The 19,411-nt window shown below is 54.6% G+C and overlaps 2 protein-coding genes across 2 annotated transcripts; one reads left to right on the plus strand and one right to left on the minus strand.

Moving 5' to 3' along the window:
* Positions 1-152: 152 nt before the first annotated feature.
* On the minus strand, positions 153-3,504 carry POLR2H (RNA polymerase II, I and III subunit H). Its single transcript, XM_052652979.1, has 5 exons — positions 3,301-3,504; positions 2,259-2,342; positions 2,085-2,178; positions 1,459-1,542; positions 153-505 (listed from the first exon to the last, which is right to left on the minus strand). Exons 1-5 carry the CDS (start codon positions 3,371-3,373, stop codon positions 388-390), a joined length of 453 nt encoding a protein of 150 aa, XP_052508939.1. The 5' UTR covers positions 3,374-3,504; the 3' UTR covers positions 153-387.
* A 1,944-nt stretch (positions 3,505-5,448) lies between these two features.
* On the plus strand, positions 5,449-19,164 carry CLCN2 (chloride voltage-gated channel 2). The gene is made up of 24 exons (XM_052652031.1): positions 5,449-5,529; positions 7,783-7,939; positions 8,089-8,220; positions 8,563-8,691; positions 8,783-8,916; positions 9,023-9,100; positions 9,191-9,269; positions 9,368-9,493; positions 9,596-9,680; positions 9,769-9,870; positions 10,672-10,756; positions 10,897-11,052; positions 11,437-11,506; positions 11,742-11,852; positions 12,080-12,293; positions 12,605-12,738; positions 12,980-13,152; positions 13,282-13,396; positions 13,573-13,646; positions 13,876-13,935; positions 14,081-14,119; positions 14,292-14,396; positions 18,748-18,834; positions 18,970-19,164. The coding sequence occupies exons 1-24, from the start codon at positions 5,449-5,451 to the stop codon at positions 19,162-19,164; spliced, it is 2,721 nt and encodes a 906-aa protein (XP_052507991.1).
* The last annotated feature ends 247 nt before the right edge of the window (positions 19,165-19,411 follow it).

The following is a 19,411-nucleotide window of genomic DNA, read 5'->3' on the forward strand; positions in this document are numbered from 1 at the left end:
TAATCCTGAACCCAGATACTGAAAGGTTGGGATAGATCCTGTATTGACACGTGATCATCTGGCTGTGGGCCAGAAACGTAATGTACCACAAGCAAGTTGAAAAAAATGATTTTAAAATGGGAAAACCTTTTTTAAAAAGGAAGGGAAAAGAGTCTGAAAAAGTAAAGTTTAATTTAAAAAGCATGTACATAAAACATCTTAAGCTCTCCCACTGGGTCTTTCACCGGCAAGTCAGTTTCCCACTGAGTCCAGACCTGCTAAAGATGCACTCAGGGTGGACAGAGAGTCAGCCCCTTTTGAACAGGTGAACAACAGCAACTGCTATTCGGGTTGAACTAACATCCAGGACCTGAGTGACTAAGCAGCAAGGCTAGCTTCCTGGGTGGTTCAGAAGGCCAGTTTCTTCATGAGCAGATACACTCTGGAGTCCACTTCAAATCCATGCAGGTTATTGGCATCACCCTGCAGCCTCATGAGCAGGCCCCCATAGGACACGTAGGCAGAGCTGAAACAGAAGACCCAGTCCCGTGAGTCTGAGTGCCAGAGCAAAAACTGCTACTCAGCTACTCTCCATGCCAGCCTAAGAAAAAAAGGCACCCTTCTAGAGTTCTGTCATTAGGAACCAAATTTCAGACAAAGATGACAGCACAGATAGGTGCAAGGCAGTGTTTTTTATATCAGAAAGGTGGAAAATACTCCATGACCAAAATAAGGGAAATGGTGAAATCAATTAAGATACATCCATTTATTGGAATGTTACACAGCTATAAAAATGTTTAGGAATTAAAAAAAAAAATGTTTAGGAAAAGCTTTAAATTGACATGAGGAAACATGTTTTACATAACATTAAGCAAATGGAACAGAACAAAACATTGTAATAAACAACATGATCTCAAAGAAAAAAGTACATAGAAAAAAAAACCTAGAACATTCAAGAATGTTTATGTAGAAGATTCCCTCTGGTTATAGAATTATAGGTGACTTTTTTCCTTCTTCATATTACTTTTCTGCTTTTCAAATTTCTTGCAAAGGGCACATATTGTTTTAATAAGGTTTTAAAGAAAAGGAAAAAATAGTTGGGCAGAGAAACCAAAGAACTAGGGATTGGATTGCAGAGTAGCAAAACACACACACACACAAACAAAAAAGCCTAGCAGTTTAATCACTTATGCTGCATTTAGTTCTTGGAGAAGTAACTTTCCTTGGCATTTCACTCAGCAAGATTAACAGTTTCTCATTTAGATCACAGGCCTTAAGATCCTGACAGAGGGCAAACTGACCAGCCTACATTTCAGACTGAAACTGTTCCCAAAACAGTTCCTTTCTGGGTCCCGCTAGGTCTGAGGTGCTTGAAGAAAGAAATCCAGGGAGCCTGAGGATGGTCCAGATTTTCAAAGCATAGCCCAAATTCTCACAAAATGAGAAGGGAAAGGGCTCTCACAAGACCGCGGAACTTACAGGCGTGTTGCTGCTTCAGTAGAAGTTTCGTCTCCCTCAATCCTGTACACTTTCCCATACATGACATACTCAAATTGGTCAGCCCTGTGGAACAATAGGGGCAGTTATTCTTAAATAAAGTTAACAAAAGTAAGAGGCCCTTTAAAAAAATGGTAACTGGTAACTATACGCCAGCATCATAACACCAGGCACTTTCTAAACGTGATGTCATTCAATCCTCACAGCAACCCTGTGAGCTAGGTATGACCATCAACGTTACTGATGAGAAAAAACTAAGATTGAAGGAGGTTAAGGTTATCCAACAAATAAGTGGTAGAGCTGAGATGTGAACTGAGTGGGCGTCCAAAGCCTTTCCATCACACCAAACTCCCTCCCAAGACACAAGGCCCACAGAGCCTAGGTCATTCAGTGCTCATTTCCTCCACTATCAAAAAGTGACAACTCACACTGTAATCACTGCTTTGGATAAACACCTGGATGTCTGGATTCTTAAGTGCTGCACTTTTCTTAAGCTAACAGAGTCTGCTGATAATCATTTATTTCATGAATTAAGTAAGGGTCTTTCTATACACCTATCCACTTAGTCCTCAGGCACATTTCAGGTGCTCCCTTTTCCATCCCCTCACCTGGAAGGCCTATCATCTGTGGGGTTGTATTCACCATCATCCAGAGTACCATCTTCATATAAGGTACTGGCTATGACCAACCGGAACTTGTCACCTGAAAACAACAGCGGTATCAGAGGGTGGAGAACAGCTGAGATGGCAAAAAGCCTCCTGCTGTTTGTGTTCAATACTTACCCAAGTCTACAGGGTAAATCTGAATGTTTACATCAAGGATGAGGTCCATCTTGAAAGATTCACTCTCACAATGCAGCCGAGACACTGGAGGGGAAGAGTGGCAGAAGTTAACTGCCTGTGGCCCAGGGCAGACCCTACAGGGCAGGGCAGACAGGTACTTCAGGGGCCTGGATGCAACAGAATACTCAGTCTAATGCAGTCTGTATCCACTGGCCTCTCATCTGCTCTCACAGAAGCACAGGCTCAATCAGAATCACACATGCAGGAAGGAAAAGGGAGACAACCTGTGGCCAGTGGACAGAATCCACAGAAAAGAATCAAAGATCCTCTGGCAATAAATAATATCCAGGTTCTAGGCCAACCTAAGTGATTAAGAAATAACCTGATTTGGGGCAAGGTATTCATTCATCCTAAGGTTTCCTCTTCCTGTGTCAGGTGCTGTGCTAAGGGGATTGATTATCAAGATGTGTAAGAACTGGTGTTTGTCCCGAAGAACTTATCAGTGTCCAGGCAAAGGAAGAGACACCCAGGACAATTATTGATAAATGACAGAATAAAGAGGTGTATACCAAGCAGTCTACTCTTAAACTCTGAGAAGATTTTACAAAGAGCTAAAGACTCTGAGGAATGGGTTGTGAAGTCGGATTATTCACTGTACAACCTTGGGTGGGCTGCTTAGCCCCTCAGAGCAAAATGGGTAAGACACCGCCTACTCTTGGAAGAGAATAAGTGAGACAAAGTGCGTGTAAAGTGTTAAGTACAGCGCCCGGTCCAGAGCGGGGAGCGATTAGAAAAGATGCCTGGAGTCCACCAGCACCAGGAGAAAAGGCCACCCAGGCAGCGAGCACAGCTTGTGTGAAACCAGGGAGAGCTCGGGAGTCTCCGTTTTCTTATCTATAAAATTATTTCTCGAGAGAGGTCCCCACACCAGGACCCGCCGGTAGGGAAAGGCCACGCGAAAGTGGGTGGACAAGCGGCCTGGGGGCGGGTACCCGAGGAGATTAGCCCCTTCCCCGAAACCGCCCCTCCAAACCTCGCTTACCTCGGTCAAACTTTTTGCCTTCCGGGTCAATGTCTTTTACATCAAAAATATCCTCAAAAAGGATGCCCGCCATGGTGAGGGGGCCACGAGAGTAGCAGAGGGACTGGGAGCGCTGACCACGACGACTAGGGGTAGCGCACCCCCTCGCGTGGAGGAAAAGAGGCGCGCTAAGACGACGCAGCGCTGAAACGGCAGCAGCAAAGGAATACAATAACGCATGCGCACAGAAGAACTGTACCGCAGCCACTTCCGCTGCCTAGCTCTCGGGGCTTCTTAACTTCCGCCCCGAACGATTGTTTCCCAGAGGTTTCAGAATTGAGGGCTGGTTTCGGGTCCAGAAAACCCCGCCCCGGGCGGCGACACGATGGGTCCCACCTCCGACAGAGGTGGCGTCGCGTCCGGCTCTCTCCCGAGGCTCTACTGCGCCCTCTTCAGAAGCCGGGTCTGGAAGACTGGAATGCTCAAGCGGCCTGCCCCAGCCAGGGACCTTGATCCTTGGCCCAGAGATGCCCGGCCCGAGCCTTACTGTGCGGGTCTGCGTGCCCGCCGAGGGCAAGTCCGCACAGAGAGCGAGGGGAGCACCACCCCGCCCCCAGGGCGCTGGCCCGACTGGGCGCAAAACCCAGCCCTTCCTGCTGGCACCCAGGCCGGCCCGGGCCGGCTCGTCCCAGCTGGATGTCCCCTGAGCCGGGTCCCTCCAGTTTGGGAATTTGCCATGATGTCACCATGGGGAAGAGGAAAGCCTGCACCGTCCCCTTTCCTGCTCTCTTCTCTCACACCACCCCTTCAGCAGGGCATTAACCCCAAACCCACTGCCCTCCTCGAGCCCTGCCCCTTAAGCTCTGTTCTTCCCTTTCCGCTACCACGGTCCTCTCCTTCTAGACAAGCTCTCCTACGTGCTTCTTCATCCTGGCACTACCCTGTCCTACAGATGCCACCTCTTTCTTTACATTGCCCCTTCTTCTAGGGTGCTAGCTCTCACTTCGGCCCCCTCCTGGGCACTGCTCCCTTACCCGGGAGCCCCCTGCGACCTCCCGCGCGCCCCTTTACCCCGGCGCTGCCTCCTCCTGCACACTGCCTGTTTCCTGGGCACTGGCCTCTCCTGACACTCTCCCTGACGCTGCTCATACACTAGTGCTCACCCCCTCTGCTCTGTCCTCCGGACCCTCATAGAGAACGCAAAGCCCCAGCAGGCCGTGTTCCCCCATGGCTGCTAGACGTCAGCACCTACTCCGGTTTCTCTTTGGGCCCTGCCAGGGAGAAGCGACCTCTGTCCCCACCACGCCCGCCTCCCAGGCACCTAGACCTCCCTTCCCTCTGGCCTCACCCATTCCCGTTCCCTCCCCATCTCCACCCCAACCCCCCGCACTAGCCGAAGGCCAGGTGGCTCAAAGTGCACCTCCCTGGGGGTGCTCCTGGGGGACCCGCAAAGAAGGGAAGGAGAAAGGAAGGGGATGAGAGAGACCGAGGGTCCTAATTCCAAGCAACCCCCGCTTCTGGGCCTAGCGACCCCCTCCGAGTTCTCCCCTAGCTTTGTTTTTCACCCCCCAGCAGAGCACAGGGACCTTTCCTGGCCAGTCAGCCGTTGGCCCCTCCGGTGAAGCAAGAGAGGGGACCGCCGCTGAGGGATTGGGCCCGAATCTGATTTAGACGGCTCGGCAGCCCCCGCCCCAGGCCCTACCGAGCCCCGGCCTGTCCAGCCCCTCCCGACCCGGCGCGCAGAGCCGCAGCCGCGGTCCGGCCCCTCCACGTGCCAGCGGACCCGCCCCCGCCCTGGCCCGGGACGCCCCTCTCAGCCACCGGCCTCCACCGAATGGGGTCGCGGGCTCGCGCGTTGCCCGCGCCCCCTGCCGCCTCTCCCGAGCCCGGGAGGCGGCCTCTACGAGGACCCCGGCCGGGCAGGACCCGCTCCCTCGGAGGGGCCGGCGGGCGGAGCAGCGCGGAGGGCACCGCCCTCGGCCCGCCCGCCTAGGAGGGGACGCGAGCGGGAGGCTGTGCCAGCGGCGCCCGCCCGGGGCCCGCCGCACTCTGCACTCGGCCGCCCGGGCTGCGGGGACGGGACGGCTGTGGGCGCGGGCTCCGCGGGCCGGGAATCGAGCCGGGCCAGAGCCTGAGCCGCAGCGGGAGGCCAGAGGGCTGTGAGCGGAGATGGCGGCGGCGGCGGCGGCGGGGGCGGCGGCGGCGGAGGAAGGGATGGAGCCGCGGGCGCTGCAGTACGAGCAGACCCTGGTAAGTGAAGCCAGCAGAGCCCTGAGGAATGTGCTCCCGGACCGCTGCTCCCAGTTACCTGTGGAAGCGACGAGGTCCGGGGGGCCTAACCTAACCCCGTCCCGCCCTCTGACCTGGGAAAACTGACAGCCTGAAGGGCTACAAGGTGGAAAGCTACACTCAGGTCTCTAGCTGAGGTTGGGGGCCTGCACAGGACAAGGACTTCAGCTGCTTGTCCTAGTTGTCCTCTCTACTCACCCCCAGCAACGTCTTCCTTGCTCCTCCCCACCACCACCTGGGGCGAGGGCTCAGCACCCCACTACCCCTTCCCAGCACTACCCACATCCTTGGACATTCTCTCTCTCCACTGTATCTCCACCATCCAAAGACATTCCTTCTGTTTCTACTTTGTGCATGGCACGTGCTAGAAAGATGATCAGACCCAAACCCAGCCCTGGCCCTTACCGCTGGAGTGGCTGGCAACCCAGAATGGGTAGGAATCCTTCAGTTGATTCTTTGGGGAAAAAAAGGTTACCTGCTACCCTGGGGAACAGGAGTTTTACAGGAGGATGGGTCAAGCAGGAATGGGTGTGAGAATTGGGACCTTTGTCCAGGCTGACTCTGGATGTCCAGCCCCTACCCACCCCAGGGCCGGCCCTCAACATCATTAGAAGCAGGGGTCCTGGGGATCTGAGCTGACTCACAGCCGCCACTGTAACTTCAGTGTTTGAGAAACCTTTTGCCTCTACTTGTGTCCCTGGGGTGGGGGACCCAAACTCTAGGGAAGGGAGTGGGCCCTGTAGCTCGTTTTTATCAGTGTGGGCTGGAATTTGCCCAGAAGGAGGCAGGGAAGGTACTTCTCCAGGAGGAGGGGGCCTGGGCTGTGTCTGAGGCAGGGAGGTGCCCAGTTATAAGAAAGAGTGACTGGATGAAACAGGATGACAGGGAGAGGTGGCAGGGTTGGGGTGGAGCAAGGGGAGAGGGGTAAGCCTTTGCACAGCCTGGGACGTGTCTGCCAGTCTGCATGGGCCAAGAATGGGGCATTGGTCAGGGTAGCCGGGCACCAGCCACGTCTCCTTCTCCTGGTCTCTATCTCATCTCTGGAACAGAGTTCTCAGGGTCAGGCTCTCTCCTGGGCACTCCCTGCTCCAGCCTCTCCCCCTGGTCCTTCCGATCCCTTTGTCTTTCTCACACACTCACCTCCCCCTGCTATGCTGTCGCCTCTTATACGCTACTCTCTCTCTTCTCCTCCTCCCTTCTTCCCCTCTAGTCTCCTTTCTCTTCTGTGCCCCTTCCCAGACTCCCCCCCCCCCGCCCCTCACCCCGACCTTTCTCCACTCTGGTTCCCTCTCCTCCCTTTCCTGCTCTCTATCACTCTCTCTCTCTCTCTCTCTCTCTCTCTCTGTGTATCTCTATCTTTCCCTCCCTCCACTCCCCCCCAAGCCCCAACAGGAGCCCTTTGTATCCCGAAGCTCTGCGGGTGGCAGCCGGAATCTACTCCTCCCCACCCCCCAAACACACGCCCAGCTTGGCAGGTCTAGCCACTGCTCGGCCACTCTCCCATCCCATCACCCCAGCATCCACAATCACAGCCAAGCCATCAGCTTCTGCTGTCCCCTAACCCACCACAGGTCTCAGGGCAGCTCCAGAGTGGGGCTGAGGTCACCAAGTACTCTCTACCCACCCAGAGAGACTTTCCACTCCCAGCTCGGCTGACAGGCTGGGGTGGGAGTGGAGAACGGGGACAAGGGGATTAGGGTGGGCGGGAGGGGTGCAGCTGAGTCGGTCACAGGCCAGAGGCCCAGCAGGAACGTGATAAGGATTGGGGCCCCGCCTGTTCCTAGGCCCAGCTCAGCTGCCCCCAGTTCCATGAGGCCCTTATTGTTACCCATGTGCCCTTGACCATCCCCTATTCTCTGACCTTCCCTCCGCCCACTTGCACACTGCTTTAGGTTTTTCCATCTTTTCCTCCTCTGGGGCTTTCCCTCCCACTCCTCCTCTTTTGCTCCCCGCCTCCCCAGGCTTGTGAGAAGAGGACGATTATTCTGCCACCCCCAGAGCTGTGTCCCTGTACCTTGGCTGTCCCCATCACTCCAGCCAGAACAGCCCCCACAATCCACAGTGTGCATTGTTCCCACCCAAGCCAAAGTGGGAAAATGGGTTTAAAAAGGGGTACATAATGTGGGGGCTGGGAGAAGGGGAGTTGAGGCCCCAGGAGCTCTCCCTGCCTCCCCACTCTGCCCTTGTCTAACCCCCATCTCCTCTATTACTCAGATGTATGGGCGTTATACTCAGGACCTTGGGGCCTTTGCCAAAGAGGAAGCTGCTCGGATCCGCCTGGGAGGGCCCGAACCCTGGAGGGGTCCACCTTCCCCTCGGGCTCCCCCAGAGCTCCTGGAGTATGGACAGAGCCGTTGCGCCCGATGCCGCAGTGAGACCTGGGTTGGGGCAGGGAACTTGGCTGAGTTGTGCTGAGGGGGACAGAGGCCACTCGAGCTGCCTGGGAGGGGAGGGGCGGGGGTGGACAGGGGTAGGTATGCTTTGGTGCCAGCGTCCCTTTCTTCCCTCGCCTGCTCCCAGTCTGTACCGTACACTGCCATAAGTTCCTAGTGTCCAGGGTTGGTGAAGACTGGATCTTCCTAGTCCTTCTGGGGCTCCTCATGGCCCTGGTCAGCTGGGCCATGGACTACGCCATCGCTGCCTGTCTGCAGGGTGAGGACAAGGGCTGGTGGGGAAGGGCGGGAGAGAATAAGCCTGCTTCCTCCATGCCGCACTTGTCCACTGACCACTTCCCCTGGCCTGCCTGACCGCCCTGTCTTCAGGCGTAATCACTGCCACTCCCATAGGCCACAACTTCTTGCCGCCCTGTCCAGCTGACCCTATCACCTACAGTGATCTTTGTCTCAGTGAATGCCCTCTAACCCCTCCCTACCCTTTGTTCCCCTGGCTCTATGCAGTACTCCCTGGGACAGCAGGTCACACAACTGTGTCTAGTGGCCAGGCAGGGACTGGGTGTATGCACCGGAGTGCCAATGATATGTCCTCTCTCCACAGCTCAGCAGTGGATGTCCCGGGGCTTGAACACTAACCTGTTACTCCAGTATCTGGCCTGGGTCACCTACCCCGTCGTCCTCATCACTTTCTCTGCCGGATTCACACAGATCCTGGCTCCTCAGGCTGTTGGTACAATAGGAGAGAAAGAGAGGGCGGAGATGGGCCTCTTGAAACAGGCATATCCTGTGACTCTCCTAGGATTGTTCACCCCCTGCCCCAGGGTCCGGCATCCCCGAGATGAAGACCATCTTGCGAGGAGTGGTGCTGAAGGAATACCTCACCCTCAAGACCTTCGTAGCTAAGGTCATTGGGCTGACTTGTGCCCTCGGCAGTGGGATGCCCCTTGGCAAAGAGGTCAGTGCAGATTGGAGAATGAAGGAGTCCCTCCCAGGGGAGGACGAAGCCAGGCCAACATCAAGGTGTGCCCCAGCCCCACTCACCACCTGCCTCTACCTCCCAGGGCCCTTTTGTGCATATCGCAAGCATGTGTGCTGCCCTTCTCAGCAAGTTCCTCTCGCTGTTTGGGGGCATCTACGAGGTAAGGGGGACGTTGGGGGAAGGTATAGGGGTGGGGTGGACTGCTGAGCCCACGCTAATGCCGACTCCCCTTCCCACCACTCTTCGCCAGAATGAATCCCGGAACACAGAGATGCTGGCCGCCGCCTGTGCCGTGGGGGTGGGCTGCTGCTTTGCAGCTCCCATTGGAGGTGGGCAGAGAGGGTCAGCCCCAGCCCAGCCCTTGGGTCAGAGGCCATGGGCCAGGCCTAGGCCTCAAGGGCCCTCTCCCTGTCCCCACCCCCCGCAGGTGTGCTGTTCAGCATCGAGGTCACCTCCACCTTCTTTGCAGTGCGCAACTACTGGCGGGGCTTCTTTGCTGCCACCTTCAGCGCCTTCATCTTCCGGGTCTTGGCTGTCTGGAACCGCGATGAAGGTGGGGCAACGTGGTTCAGGAGTCAAGCCCTGAAATGGTTCAGATGAGGTGGGGCCCTCCAAGGCTACACCCACCTCCCTCTGCTGCTCTGCTTCCCTTCAGAGACCATCACGGCTCTGTTCAAAACCCGGTTCCGGCTTGACTTCCCCTTCGACCTCCAGGAGCTGCCAGCCTTTGCTGTTATTGGGTGAGGAGCTGAGGGAGCTGAGGTGTGGGAGAGGAGGAGGTGAGAGAAGGAAGACCTCCTTTTACGAAGGTGCTTCTTCCCTCTCCAGTATCGCCAGTGGCTTCGGGGGAGCACTCTTTGTCTACCTGAACCGGAAGATTGTCCAGGTGATGCGGAAGCAGAAGACCATCAACCGTTTCCTCATGAAGAAGTGAGTTGATTCTTCCTTGGGTTGTATGAGGGTCATTCCCTTGGCGATAGGGAGGGGAGGCGTGGTAACAAGTGAGACGCAAATAGTGGCCCAGTCAAAAATGGGCAGTCCCTGGAGGAAACTGTCCAATGGTGCTTTCCAGACTGAACATTTTGACTTTTATTTAAATTACCTGAAAATTGCCACTTTTGAATTTTTAGTCAGTGGCAGAGGGCATTTGGATCAAAGACTAAGGCTTCCGGCAGCCCTTGAGTTGGCCCAGATAGCAGTGCCCCCTGAAGAATGCTTGAGTCTTAGCTCTTCCTCCTGCTCTCGCAGTTGAGACCCCAAGGACTGGGAGCTGGGAGGCTTGAGACGTGATTTCTCTTGGGACTGACATGCTTCAGGGAAAGGGCAACCTGCTCCCTTGGCACCTTCGGTCAGCTTCATGAGTAACCCTAGCTTTCCCCAACAACACCTTCACTCTTAAGTCACCACAAAGAGACAGAGGCAGAAGCTTGAGGGTAAGGTGCGGAGTCACAGCTTTAGAGGTGCCCACAGAGGGCTGGGGGGATGGATTCTCCTCTGCTGCTACCTACTTAGGGAGTGAGGAGCCGAAAGAAAGACATTAGATGGCCTGGATGGCCATCACCTCAGGGCCATTGTATCGTGAGCGGCAAAGGAGACCTTTTCTCAGAACTGTGTGCTTTTATTTAAGAGCCAAGGCTCTGCTGTGACCTTAGCTATAAGGTATGTGAGGGCACCCAAGCCTATCACCAGCCTGAGGTTGGTATCTGACGCTGTGAAACCTGCATCTCTTAGACGCCTGCTTTTCCCGGCCCTGGTGACTCTACTCATCTCTACTCTGACCTTCCCCCCTGGCTTTGGACAGTTCATGGCCGGACAGGTAACCCCAGGCCGAAAAGGAACATGTACCTTTTCTTGAGATGTATCCCTTTGAAAGCCAATAGCCCTTGCTTGCCTATGGGCCCCTTCCATTTCCATCCTGTCTGTCCCCCCAGACTGAGGCACCCTATTCACCTACAGCTCTCACAGAAAGAGACACTGGTCACCCTGTTTGACAACCGGACGTGGGTCCGCCAGGGTCTGATGGAGGAACTAGAGCCACCTGGAACCTCACAGGCCTGGAACCCACCACGGGCCAACGTCTTCCTCACCCTGGTCATCTTCATTCTCATGAAGGTGGGGCTCCTTACATTTGTATAGCCAACACAGGCTTACTAGGTATGCGGCACTGCTCTAAGCACTTTCCGTATATTAACCCCTTTAAGCCTCACAGCAATGCTATGAGAAAGGTACTAGTAGTACCCTTGTGTTAGAGGTGGAAAGTCGAGGCACAAAGGTTAAAAGTAACTGGCCCAAAGTCACACAGCTAGATAGCAAAGTGAGGAGCTGAACCCAAGCTAACTGGTTCCAAAGTCCTCCTTTTCCTCACCTCTGGGGGATTCTGAGATAACTAGGACATTTGTGTCTGACTGATAAGCAAGGTAGGCTTCTGGGGTGGAGCTGGGGTCTGTCTGGGGCCAGGTGGTGCCTCTACCTGTTTGAACGACCTCCTGCCTGCAGTTCTGGATGTCTGCACTGGCCACCACCATCCCAGTGCCCTGTGGGGCCTTCATGCCGGTGTTTGTCATTGGTGAGTCCTCAGCTGCCTGTTCCAGCCTGCACCCTCTGGCCACCCCTTGGCCGTCCCCTCTCTGCCTGGGAGCGGGTTTTGGTCCAGCCCCAGCCCCAACCCCCACCCCTGCAGGGTAGTCCCCTGCACTGAATGACCCACCGGCCCCTTCCCCCACCCTCTGACCCTCTCTCTTCCTAGTGTCCCTGCCCTCCCCCTCCACTACCTGTTTCTCTTCCCACCCCCCTCCCTGAAGGAGCAGCATTTGGGCGTCTGGTGGGCGAAAGCATGGCTGCTTGGTTCCCTGACGGCATTCACACAGACAGCAGCACTTACAGGATTGTTCCTGGAGGCTATGCAGTGGTGGGTGAGTACTCCAGGTGTCTATCCCACTTGGAAAACCCCTATGGCTGGGCCATAGGACCTGAGGCTCTGGCGCCCCCTGCTGGCAGAGACCAGGCTTCCCTCAGACGCACAGGCCCATTCCCCAGCATTGCACAGGGCAGCCCTGAGGGTCCTGCCCAGAGTTGAGGGGTGGGGGGGGGTCATCTGGGGCCTGGGCACCCTGAGGAGACTGAAGGTGGCTGTCCCCAGGGGCGGCTGCGCTGGCAGGAGCAGTGACGCACACTGTGTCCACGGCCGTGATCGTGTTCGAGCTCACAGGCCAGATCGCCCACATCCTGCCTGTTATGATCGCCGTCATTCTGGCCAATGCCGTTGCCCAGAGCCTACAGCCCTCACTCTATGACAGCATCATCCGAATCAAGAAGCTGCCTTACCTGCCTGAGCTGGGCTGGGGCCGCCACCAGTACGGAGGGCTGGGTGGCGAGGGCGGTGCGGGTGAGGGGCAGAAGGCATCCTAGCACTCCGTCACACACACCTCCAGCAAGTGAGGCTGGGAGACCAGCCGCCCTGCTGCCTCCTGGCCAAAACCGCCCTTGTCCACTCCATGGGCAACTATGGCTGACCCACCTGATCGAATGAGGGCAGAGGGTGCTCCTGGGTCCTTCACCCTTGTCCCCATAAGCTCTGGGGCCTTCCCTGTAGCCCTGGGATGGTAGTACTCCTGGCTGCCCTCCCTATACTGACCGCAAAGAGAGTGCCTCTCTCGGCCCTCAGGCAGTACCGGGTGCGAGTGGAGGACATCATGGTGCGGGACGTTCCCCACGTGGCACTCAGCTGCACCTTCCGGGACCTGCGGCTGGCACTGCACAGGACCAAGGGCCGCATGCTGGCCCTAGTAGAGTCCCCTGGTGAGCCAGGAGGGGGGACCAGGAATGAGGGTCATCTCCCAGCGTTGCTGCTCAGGAAGGGGGAGGGGCGGGAGCTCAGGACCAGCCTCCTTGGTTCCAAAGGCAGTAAGCCAGCAAACCTGGCCAGGATTTCCCTTGGGTATGTGGCCTGTATCCAAGGCCCCCCACTTGGTACAACAGAAGGCCAGTGGGTAGGAGGGCCTCTCCCCGGCTCCTGAGTCCTCCCACCTGTTCTCTCCAGAGTCCATGATCCTCCTGGGGTCCATCGAGCGCTCACAAGTGGTGGCATTGCTGGGGGCACAGCTGAGCCCAGCCCGCCGGCGGCGGTACATGCAAGAGCGTCGAGCTGCCCAGACCTCTTCACCCTCCGATCAGGAGAGTCCCCCCAGCCCTGAGACCTCTGTCCGCTTCCAGGTGAGGGGGAAGGTGTCATGGCAGGGCCACCCAGACTTCGTAAATGCCATCGTGTAGACTGTATTAGAGGATGGCGACACAGAGGTGGTCAGGAACCACAGGCTCCCCAACCCCTTCCTGCCTATGCAGGTGAACACAGAGGACCAGGGCTTCCCTGCAGCCCGGGGTGAGACTCACAAGCCCCTGAAGCCTGCTCTCAAGAGGAGCCCCAGCAACACCGTGAATGTCAAGGAGAGTCCCACAGGTGAGCCCACCGGCTAGCAGGATGGAGCCAGAGACCGGCCCCAGAGACCCACAAGGTCCCTGCCCAGATGCACCAGGGACAGCAGCAGGATGCCTTGTCCCCTGCCCTGCTCACCTCTCCTGGTCCTCTCCAGCAAAGGTGGCACTGCCCTCAGGGCCTTGTGTTTGGGAACACAGGGAACATGGAGCAGGCTGGCATTGCCCTCAGAAGCCTCTTCTGTGGCAGTCCACCCGCCGAGCCCGCCTCAGAGGTGAGTGGCTGGAGCCTCTCCGTCTGGCGCTTTCTCTCCATCTCTCTCTGACACTGAGACCACCTCTCTGTTAGCCTGCAGTGCCTGCCTCCATCCTCCCTGCCCCTCTGTCCTCCTGGATGTCAGCAGTCCCTGCGGTGTGCCCTTCCTCCCAGCCCCACCACTTTCCCTCACTTCCCTCCTCCCTATAACATCAACTCCTCTTCTTTCTGGTTTGGCTCTAACAAAGTTGGAGAAGTCGGGGAAATGTGACAAGCGCAAGCTGAAGCGGGTCCGAATTTCCTTGGCGGTAAGTGCTCCCTTTCCTCCTGTGGCTCCTCCGGAGCAGGAGACAGGGAGGGCCAGGCTGTAGGTGGGGCAAGCTTTCCTGTGCTGGGGAGAGACACTCCCTTCCCCCAGCCCCCAAGCTGTCAACCTTCTTTCCTCTCTCCTAGAGCGACTCAGACCTGGAAGGCGAGATGACCCCTGAGGAGGTAAGGTGTGACTGGACTCTAGACTCTGTTTCTTCCTGGGTGTGTTCAGTCATCATCTTGGCTGCTGTCCCCGTGGGAGGGACTGTGGGGTAGGAAAAGAGGCAGGCTGACTTTCAGGTAGCTGAGAGCAGCTGTTGGCACCTCCCTAACCCTTCTAGTCTTGTCCCCTTAGATTCTGGAGTGGGAAGAGCAGCAACTAGATGAACCTGTCAATTTCAGTGACTGCAAAATTGACCCTGCACCCTTCCAGCTGGTGGAGCGAACCTCTTTGCACAAGGTAGGGCCAGAGGCCCGGGGCTACCTGGGCCCTCGGGAGCACAGGGTGGGGATCTAAGTCCTCCTACAAGCTTGGACTCAAGCCAGCGAGGGGAAAAAGAAACAGCAGAGAGTGGGCTCTGTGCTGACATGTTTTTCAAACACATCGCTTCAAATGATGGGAGGCCAAGAGCCTGGGCCCCTTAGCCCCTTCCTGTCTACAGTAGAGCCAGGCATCATTTTTTCTGTGCTCAGCCTTGCTCGCGGGAACTCTGCACCAAAACAGCAACAAAGACAGGGCTGGAGCTGAGTGGAAGCCAGAAGGCCTCTGACCCTCTAGGGTCAGAGTGAGGCAGGAGGCTGCCAGCGCCTGAGGAGGCTGATACACTCACAAAAGGAAAAAATGGGTGAGAAACAGGCAGGAGAAGAGAATCTAATAAACAAGTGAACAAACATCCAAGTAGGACTGGGGACACTGCAGAGAAGAGATAAACAAAGATGAGAAGTGCCTAGCAGGGGGCTTGGAATGTCAGACCCCAGAAAGTCTGACTTAATGTAGGCCAAAGGAAAACTGGCAGGGACACAGGAAGATAGCTAAGCAGAAGGGCAAAACAGCCTGCAGAAAACCAGAGTGCAGACAGGTTGGTGACGGGTGAGGCTGATGCTCATGGAGGGCAGGGGTTCTCTTTGCAGGACTGCCTCAGGCTCCCCAGGCTAAAGTGGCCGGCATCACTGGGCATCTTCCAGCCTCTCAGGGAAGGCAGGGAGCACAGGTACACCAGCAGGCTGCTCAGGCAGACACCAGGAGAGTTTAGCTAAATTGTTGACAGATTTAACGGGCAAGCCTCTGAGGCACGGGGGATGAGAAGGAACATTTCCAATGTCTGCAGCTTGGGCAGCTAGCTTAGACACCATCTTTGCCCAAAAGCCAGCCTAGCCAGCCAGCCAGACAAGGAGGGCAGGAAGAACAGGGGACAAAAACAAAAAAAAAGCAAAAGGTAATAAAGGAACTTATAAGCCTTTGGGTAAAGACCCCAGATCAAAATTGCCATGCAATTGCAAGAAAAAAAGAAGATAGGCCTGTGAATAATACATCTGGCTTTTATTTAAAGCCTTTCTTCCTAAGACCTCTAAAGCTTTTCCACATCTTAATCCTCAAACATCGCACGATGATAATGAAAATGCTGACATTTTTAGTGCCAGCTACGTGCCAGGCAGTGGGCTAAGTTCATGTTTAATTTTAATCTTCACAACCACCCTGTAAGATGGATATCGTGATATTCTAGTTTTTATGAGGACATTGAAATTCAGACAGGTTAAGCGGTTTGTTCAAGGTCACACACCTAGTAGAGAAGGAAATGGCAAGCCACTCCAGTATTCTTGCCTGGAGAATCCGAGGGACAGAGGAGCCTGGTGGGCTGCCGTCTGTGGGGTTGCACAGAGTCGGACATGACTGATGTGACTTAGCAGCAGCAGCAGTGGCACACACCTAGTAAGTAGCAGAACTAGGCCTGGAATCCAAAAGCCTGTGGATTTAACTATATTTATACATGAGGAAACTGAGGCAGTGAGGAAGTCACTTGCCCAAGTCAGTAAAGCAGTCAGGCCCAAGGGCAGATTTCCCAGCCCTACTTCCAGGATTCTTTCAGAAGGCCACACTGTCACTCTCCCTGTCAATTCACTGTTCCTAAGCCTAAGAAGTACAGGCCTTCTAGTGAGCTCCCTGGTGAGCTCCTAGTGAGCTCTGCCATCCTAAGAGCTTTCTCAAACTTGAGTTAGACCCCAGACTCCCCAGAATGGCTCAGAAGACCCTTCCCAAACCCGCCGCAGCCTGTCTTTCCAGCCTCAGATGCATCCCAGCTTCAAGCCTCACACGATCACTCATCCTTTTCTGAGAACATCCATTTCTGCCACACTCAACCCTTCCCTCATGACACCATCTTTTAAAGTCTCCTGTTGGTTGTCTAATTAAATTAAAATGAAAAGGACAAGTAGATGTTTGTTAGAAACTTAAAAATCAGAGGAAGAAAAGAAGCCTTTGAGGAACCAACCAACAAAAGTGCAAAGAACTGAAAGTGATAAGAACATAAAAATGAGAATTCAAGCTGTCCTTGTAGGCCTGAGTCCGTAAGTAGTCCAGTGAAGTGCAGGAAGAGAATATTCAGAAGGGAGAGGAATACATGGGAGACTAGTTAGGAACCTGTGCAAATGGACATCTCACACCAGCGTTCATTCAGGGCCACCTGCAAAGCACCAGTGGGTAGAGGGGAGGAGCTAGAGTGCCAGCAGGAGGCCAGAGGGCTGAACCTGAATCCTACCATGTGGTAGCCAGCTTTTTAACCCTGTCACATTTCTTAGCCTCTCTGTGCTTCACTTTTCTTATCTATAAAATGGGATCATTGTACCTACATGATAGGGTTTTCTGAGGATTAAAGTTAATAACTTATATCAGTGCCCAGCACACAGTAAGTATTCAATATCCTTTCGGAATTACTACTGCTGCTTACACTGAGAAACAACCAACAGGAGACTTTAAAAGATGGTGTCATGAGGGAAGGGTTGAGTGTGGCAGAAATGGATGTTCTCAGAAAAGGATGAGTGATCGTGTGAGGCTTGAAGCTGGGATGCCTGATGGCATCTGAGGCTGGAAAGACAGGCTGAGGCGGGTTTGGGAAGGGTCTTCTGAGCCATTCTGGGGAGTCTGGGGTCTAACTCAAGTTTGGGAAAGCTCTTAGGATGGCAGAGCCAACCTGGGGGGAAAGGAAGCAGAAAGCAGAACCCATTACAATGTGGCAGCCCTATCCTGGTGAGGATGCTAAGGGAGTTTGGGAGAACCACCAGGATGTTCAAAAAGTCAATCAGTAAGGCTTAGTGGGACAAGTGTTTTGCAAATTTAAAAAGCATATTGTCTGTCAGATTAGAATTGTGGAGAACTGAAAATCAAGGGGAACTATTTAATAGGATCCTTGGGAGATGAAAGGGATTATTAAACCATAAGAAGGCAAGACTAAAGGATTACTGAAACAGGAAATCTTATAACAATGTTTCCCTCCAAAGGCAGATGATGAAATTAAAGATAACTTGTAGCACACAGGATTCAAGCTAGATAGGAGGAGGAACTTGCTAACTAACCACAGGACAGTTATGACAAGGGCATGAAAGGAGCACAGGAACGCGTATTCTAAAACTGAACTTCTAGCTCCCTTTATGATTACTGTCATGCCTCAGGTAGAGAAAGTTAGGAAAGTCCTGGAAGTCCTTTTCTAAAGAATTTAGCAACTATATAATAAAACATTTTAAAATTGTTAAGATGATTACAATGAGTTCTGAGTAACTGGTACTCTAGAATCTGGGTTATTAGTGCCCATTTTGATTCAAATATTAAGCCCAAAGGCTTACAAGTAAACTCAAAACAGTGCGGTAAATGATAGGCCAAAAATTCCAGGAACTGCTGAGTCAGTAGAGTGTTTTTCAAGACATCTGGCTGAGAAAATCCACTTAGAACATGAGGGGAACTGCCTGACAATTTCTGAACCCTTGTTGATTACATTAGAAGGCCTGGGGGGAGGGCCCAAAGCAAGGAAAACATGGGGAGGATGGGTGTGACTGTTGTCCCCCTTGACTACAAACTGCATCTCAGAAGGAGCCGGGATGCTAGCTGGGCTAGCAGAAAAGGCAAAGTGTATGAGAAATGTAGAGTGCTGCAGGCCAAAATTAGAGGGGTATCAAAGCTGGCCGGCCCCCCAAGGGCCCACGGGAAGCATGTCAGCCACAGAGGTGAGTTACAGGTAGAGGATTCAGGGCCAGTACCCCTAGGGGGAGTGGGGTGTGTGTGGAACTTGGGTCCACGACTAACTGGACAGCTGCATAGGATGACAGGGGCTGTGCACAGTGTGACGAGAAGTTGCCTGGGGCTGCAAGGCTGCTTCTTACTGATGACCTTGAGCAAGTCACTTCAGCTCTGAGCGTCATGCTCCTCACCTATAGAATGAGTACCATACTTCTCAGGCACTACCGAAATTAAATGCCCATATAGGAAAAACCTAGCCCAGTGCCCGGCCAGTCATCTGCTGTTGTATTTCAACAGTTGTTCTCTGTCCTCCTTTCTAACATGGAATAAAGAAGCCTTCCCCTGTCCCTTCCCCCATCAACGTAAGCAACATGAACATTCCCACTGTCAAGTTTCTGAGGCTTGGTTACAGAAACGTTCTCATTATTGTTGTTTTTCCTCTGGTGGTCCTGTTCCCTTTCCCTCACCATCCATGACACCCCTTCTACTGCCCTCTGCCACCTTGTCCTGGGTCCCTCTGGCCTGTAACGTACAGCTGTCCCCTCACGTATCAAGTCCAGTGTGTTTTCTCCCTACCCTGCAGACTCACACCATCTTCTCACTGCTGGGAGTGGACCATGCGTATGTCACCAGTATTGGCAGACTCATTGGAATTGTCACCCTGAAGGAGGTGAGCTGATGGCGGCCAGCAGAGCCACTCCCACAAAGGCTCGGAGGCTTCTCTCTAGCCCACCTGGGGGAGCACTGGGGAGGCATCTGAGCAGGGAGCCCCGAGTCCACACGTCTGACCCTCTTCCCCTTCCAGCTCCGGAAGGCTATCGAGGGCTCTGTCACAGCACAGGGTGTGAAAGTCCGGCCGCCCCTCGCCAGCTTCCGTGACAGTGCCACCAGCAGCAGTGACACCGAGACCACCGAGGTGCATGCACTCTGGGGGCCTCGCTCCCGCCACGGCCTCCCCCGAGAGGGCAGCCCTTCTGACAGCGATGACAAGTGCCAGTGATCCCCTCAGGTGTGACCTGGGATGGCAGTGGGCTTGGCTGTCGGCCCAGATCCTGCGGCTTTCCTGTTCTCTCCACCATGGGAACACAGAAGCTCCAGCCTCGCCTCCAGACCTGGGGTACTAGCTTCTCCCAACTCATCCTACCTGAAATCTGAGCCGGTGCCCACCTGCAGCAAGTGTTCCCAGGGCAGGAAGGTCAGCACTGGCCTGGCCAGAAGGGGGTGGGTTCGCTTGACCCCTGCTCCCT

Source organism: Budorcas taxicolor, chromosome 1 (genome assembly GCF_023091745.1).
Source record: "Budorcas taxicolor isolate Tak-1 chromosome 1, Takin1.1, whole genome shotgun sequence".
In the NCBI taxonomy this organism is placed as follows: Eukaryota; Metazoa; Chordata; class Mammalia; order Artiodactyla; family Bovidae; genus Budorcas; species Budorcas taxicolor.

What these genes read in the sequence shown, in the direction of transcription:
- POLR2H (XM_052652979.1), bottom strand. Translation starts at nt 3,373, where the DNA reads ATGGCGGGCATCCTTTTTGAGGATATTTTTGATGTAAAAGACATTGAC. An exon ending in ACAGATGATAGGCCTTCCAG is followed by an intron (nt 1,543 to 2,084) that starts GTGAGGGGATGG and finishes ATTGTTCCACAG; the next exon opens with GGCTGACCAATTTGAGTATG. An exon ending in ACTGAAGCAGCAACACGCCT is followed by an intron (nt 506 to 1,458) that starts GTAAGTTCCGCG and finishes CTTCTGTTTCAG; the next exon opens with CTCTGCCTACGTGTCCTATG.
- CLCN2 (XM_052652031.1), top strand. Translation starts at nt 5,449, where the DNA reads ATGGCGGCGGCGGCGGCGGCGGGGGCGGCGGCGGCGGAGGAAGGGATG. An exon ending in GACAGTTCATGGCCGGACAG is followed by an intron (nt 10,757 to 10,896) that starts GTAACCCCAGGC and finishes ATTCACCTACAG; the next exon opens with CTCTCACAGAAAGAGACACT. An exon ending in GAATTGTCACCCTGAAGGAG is followed by an intron (nt 18,835 to 18,969) that starts GTGAGCTGATGG and finishes TTCCCCTTCCAG; the next exon opens with CTCCGGAAGGCTATCGAGGG.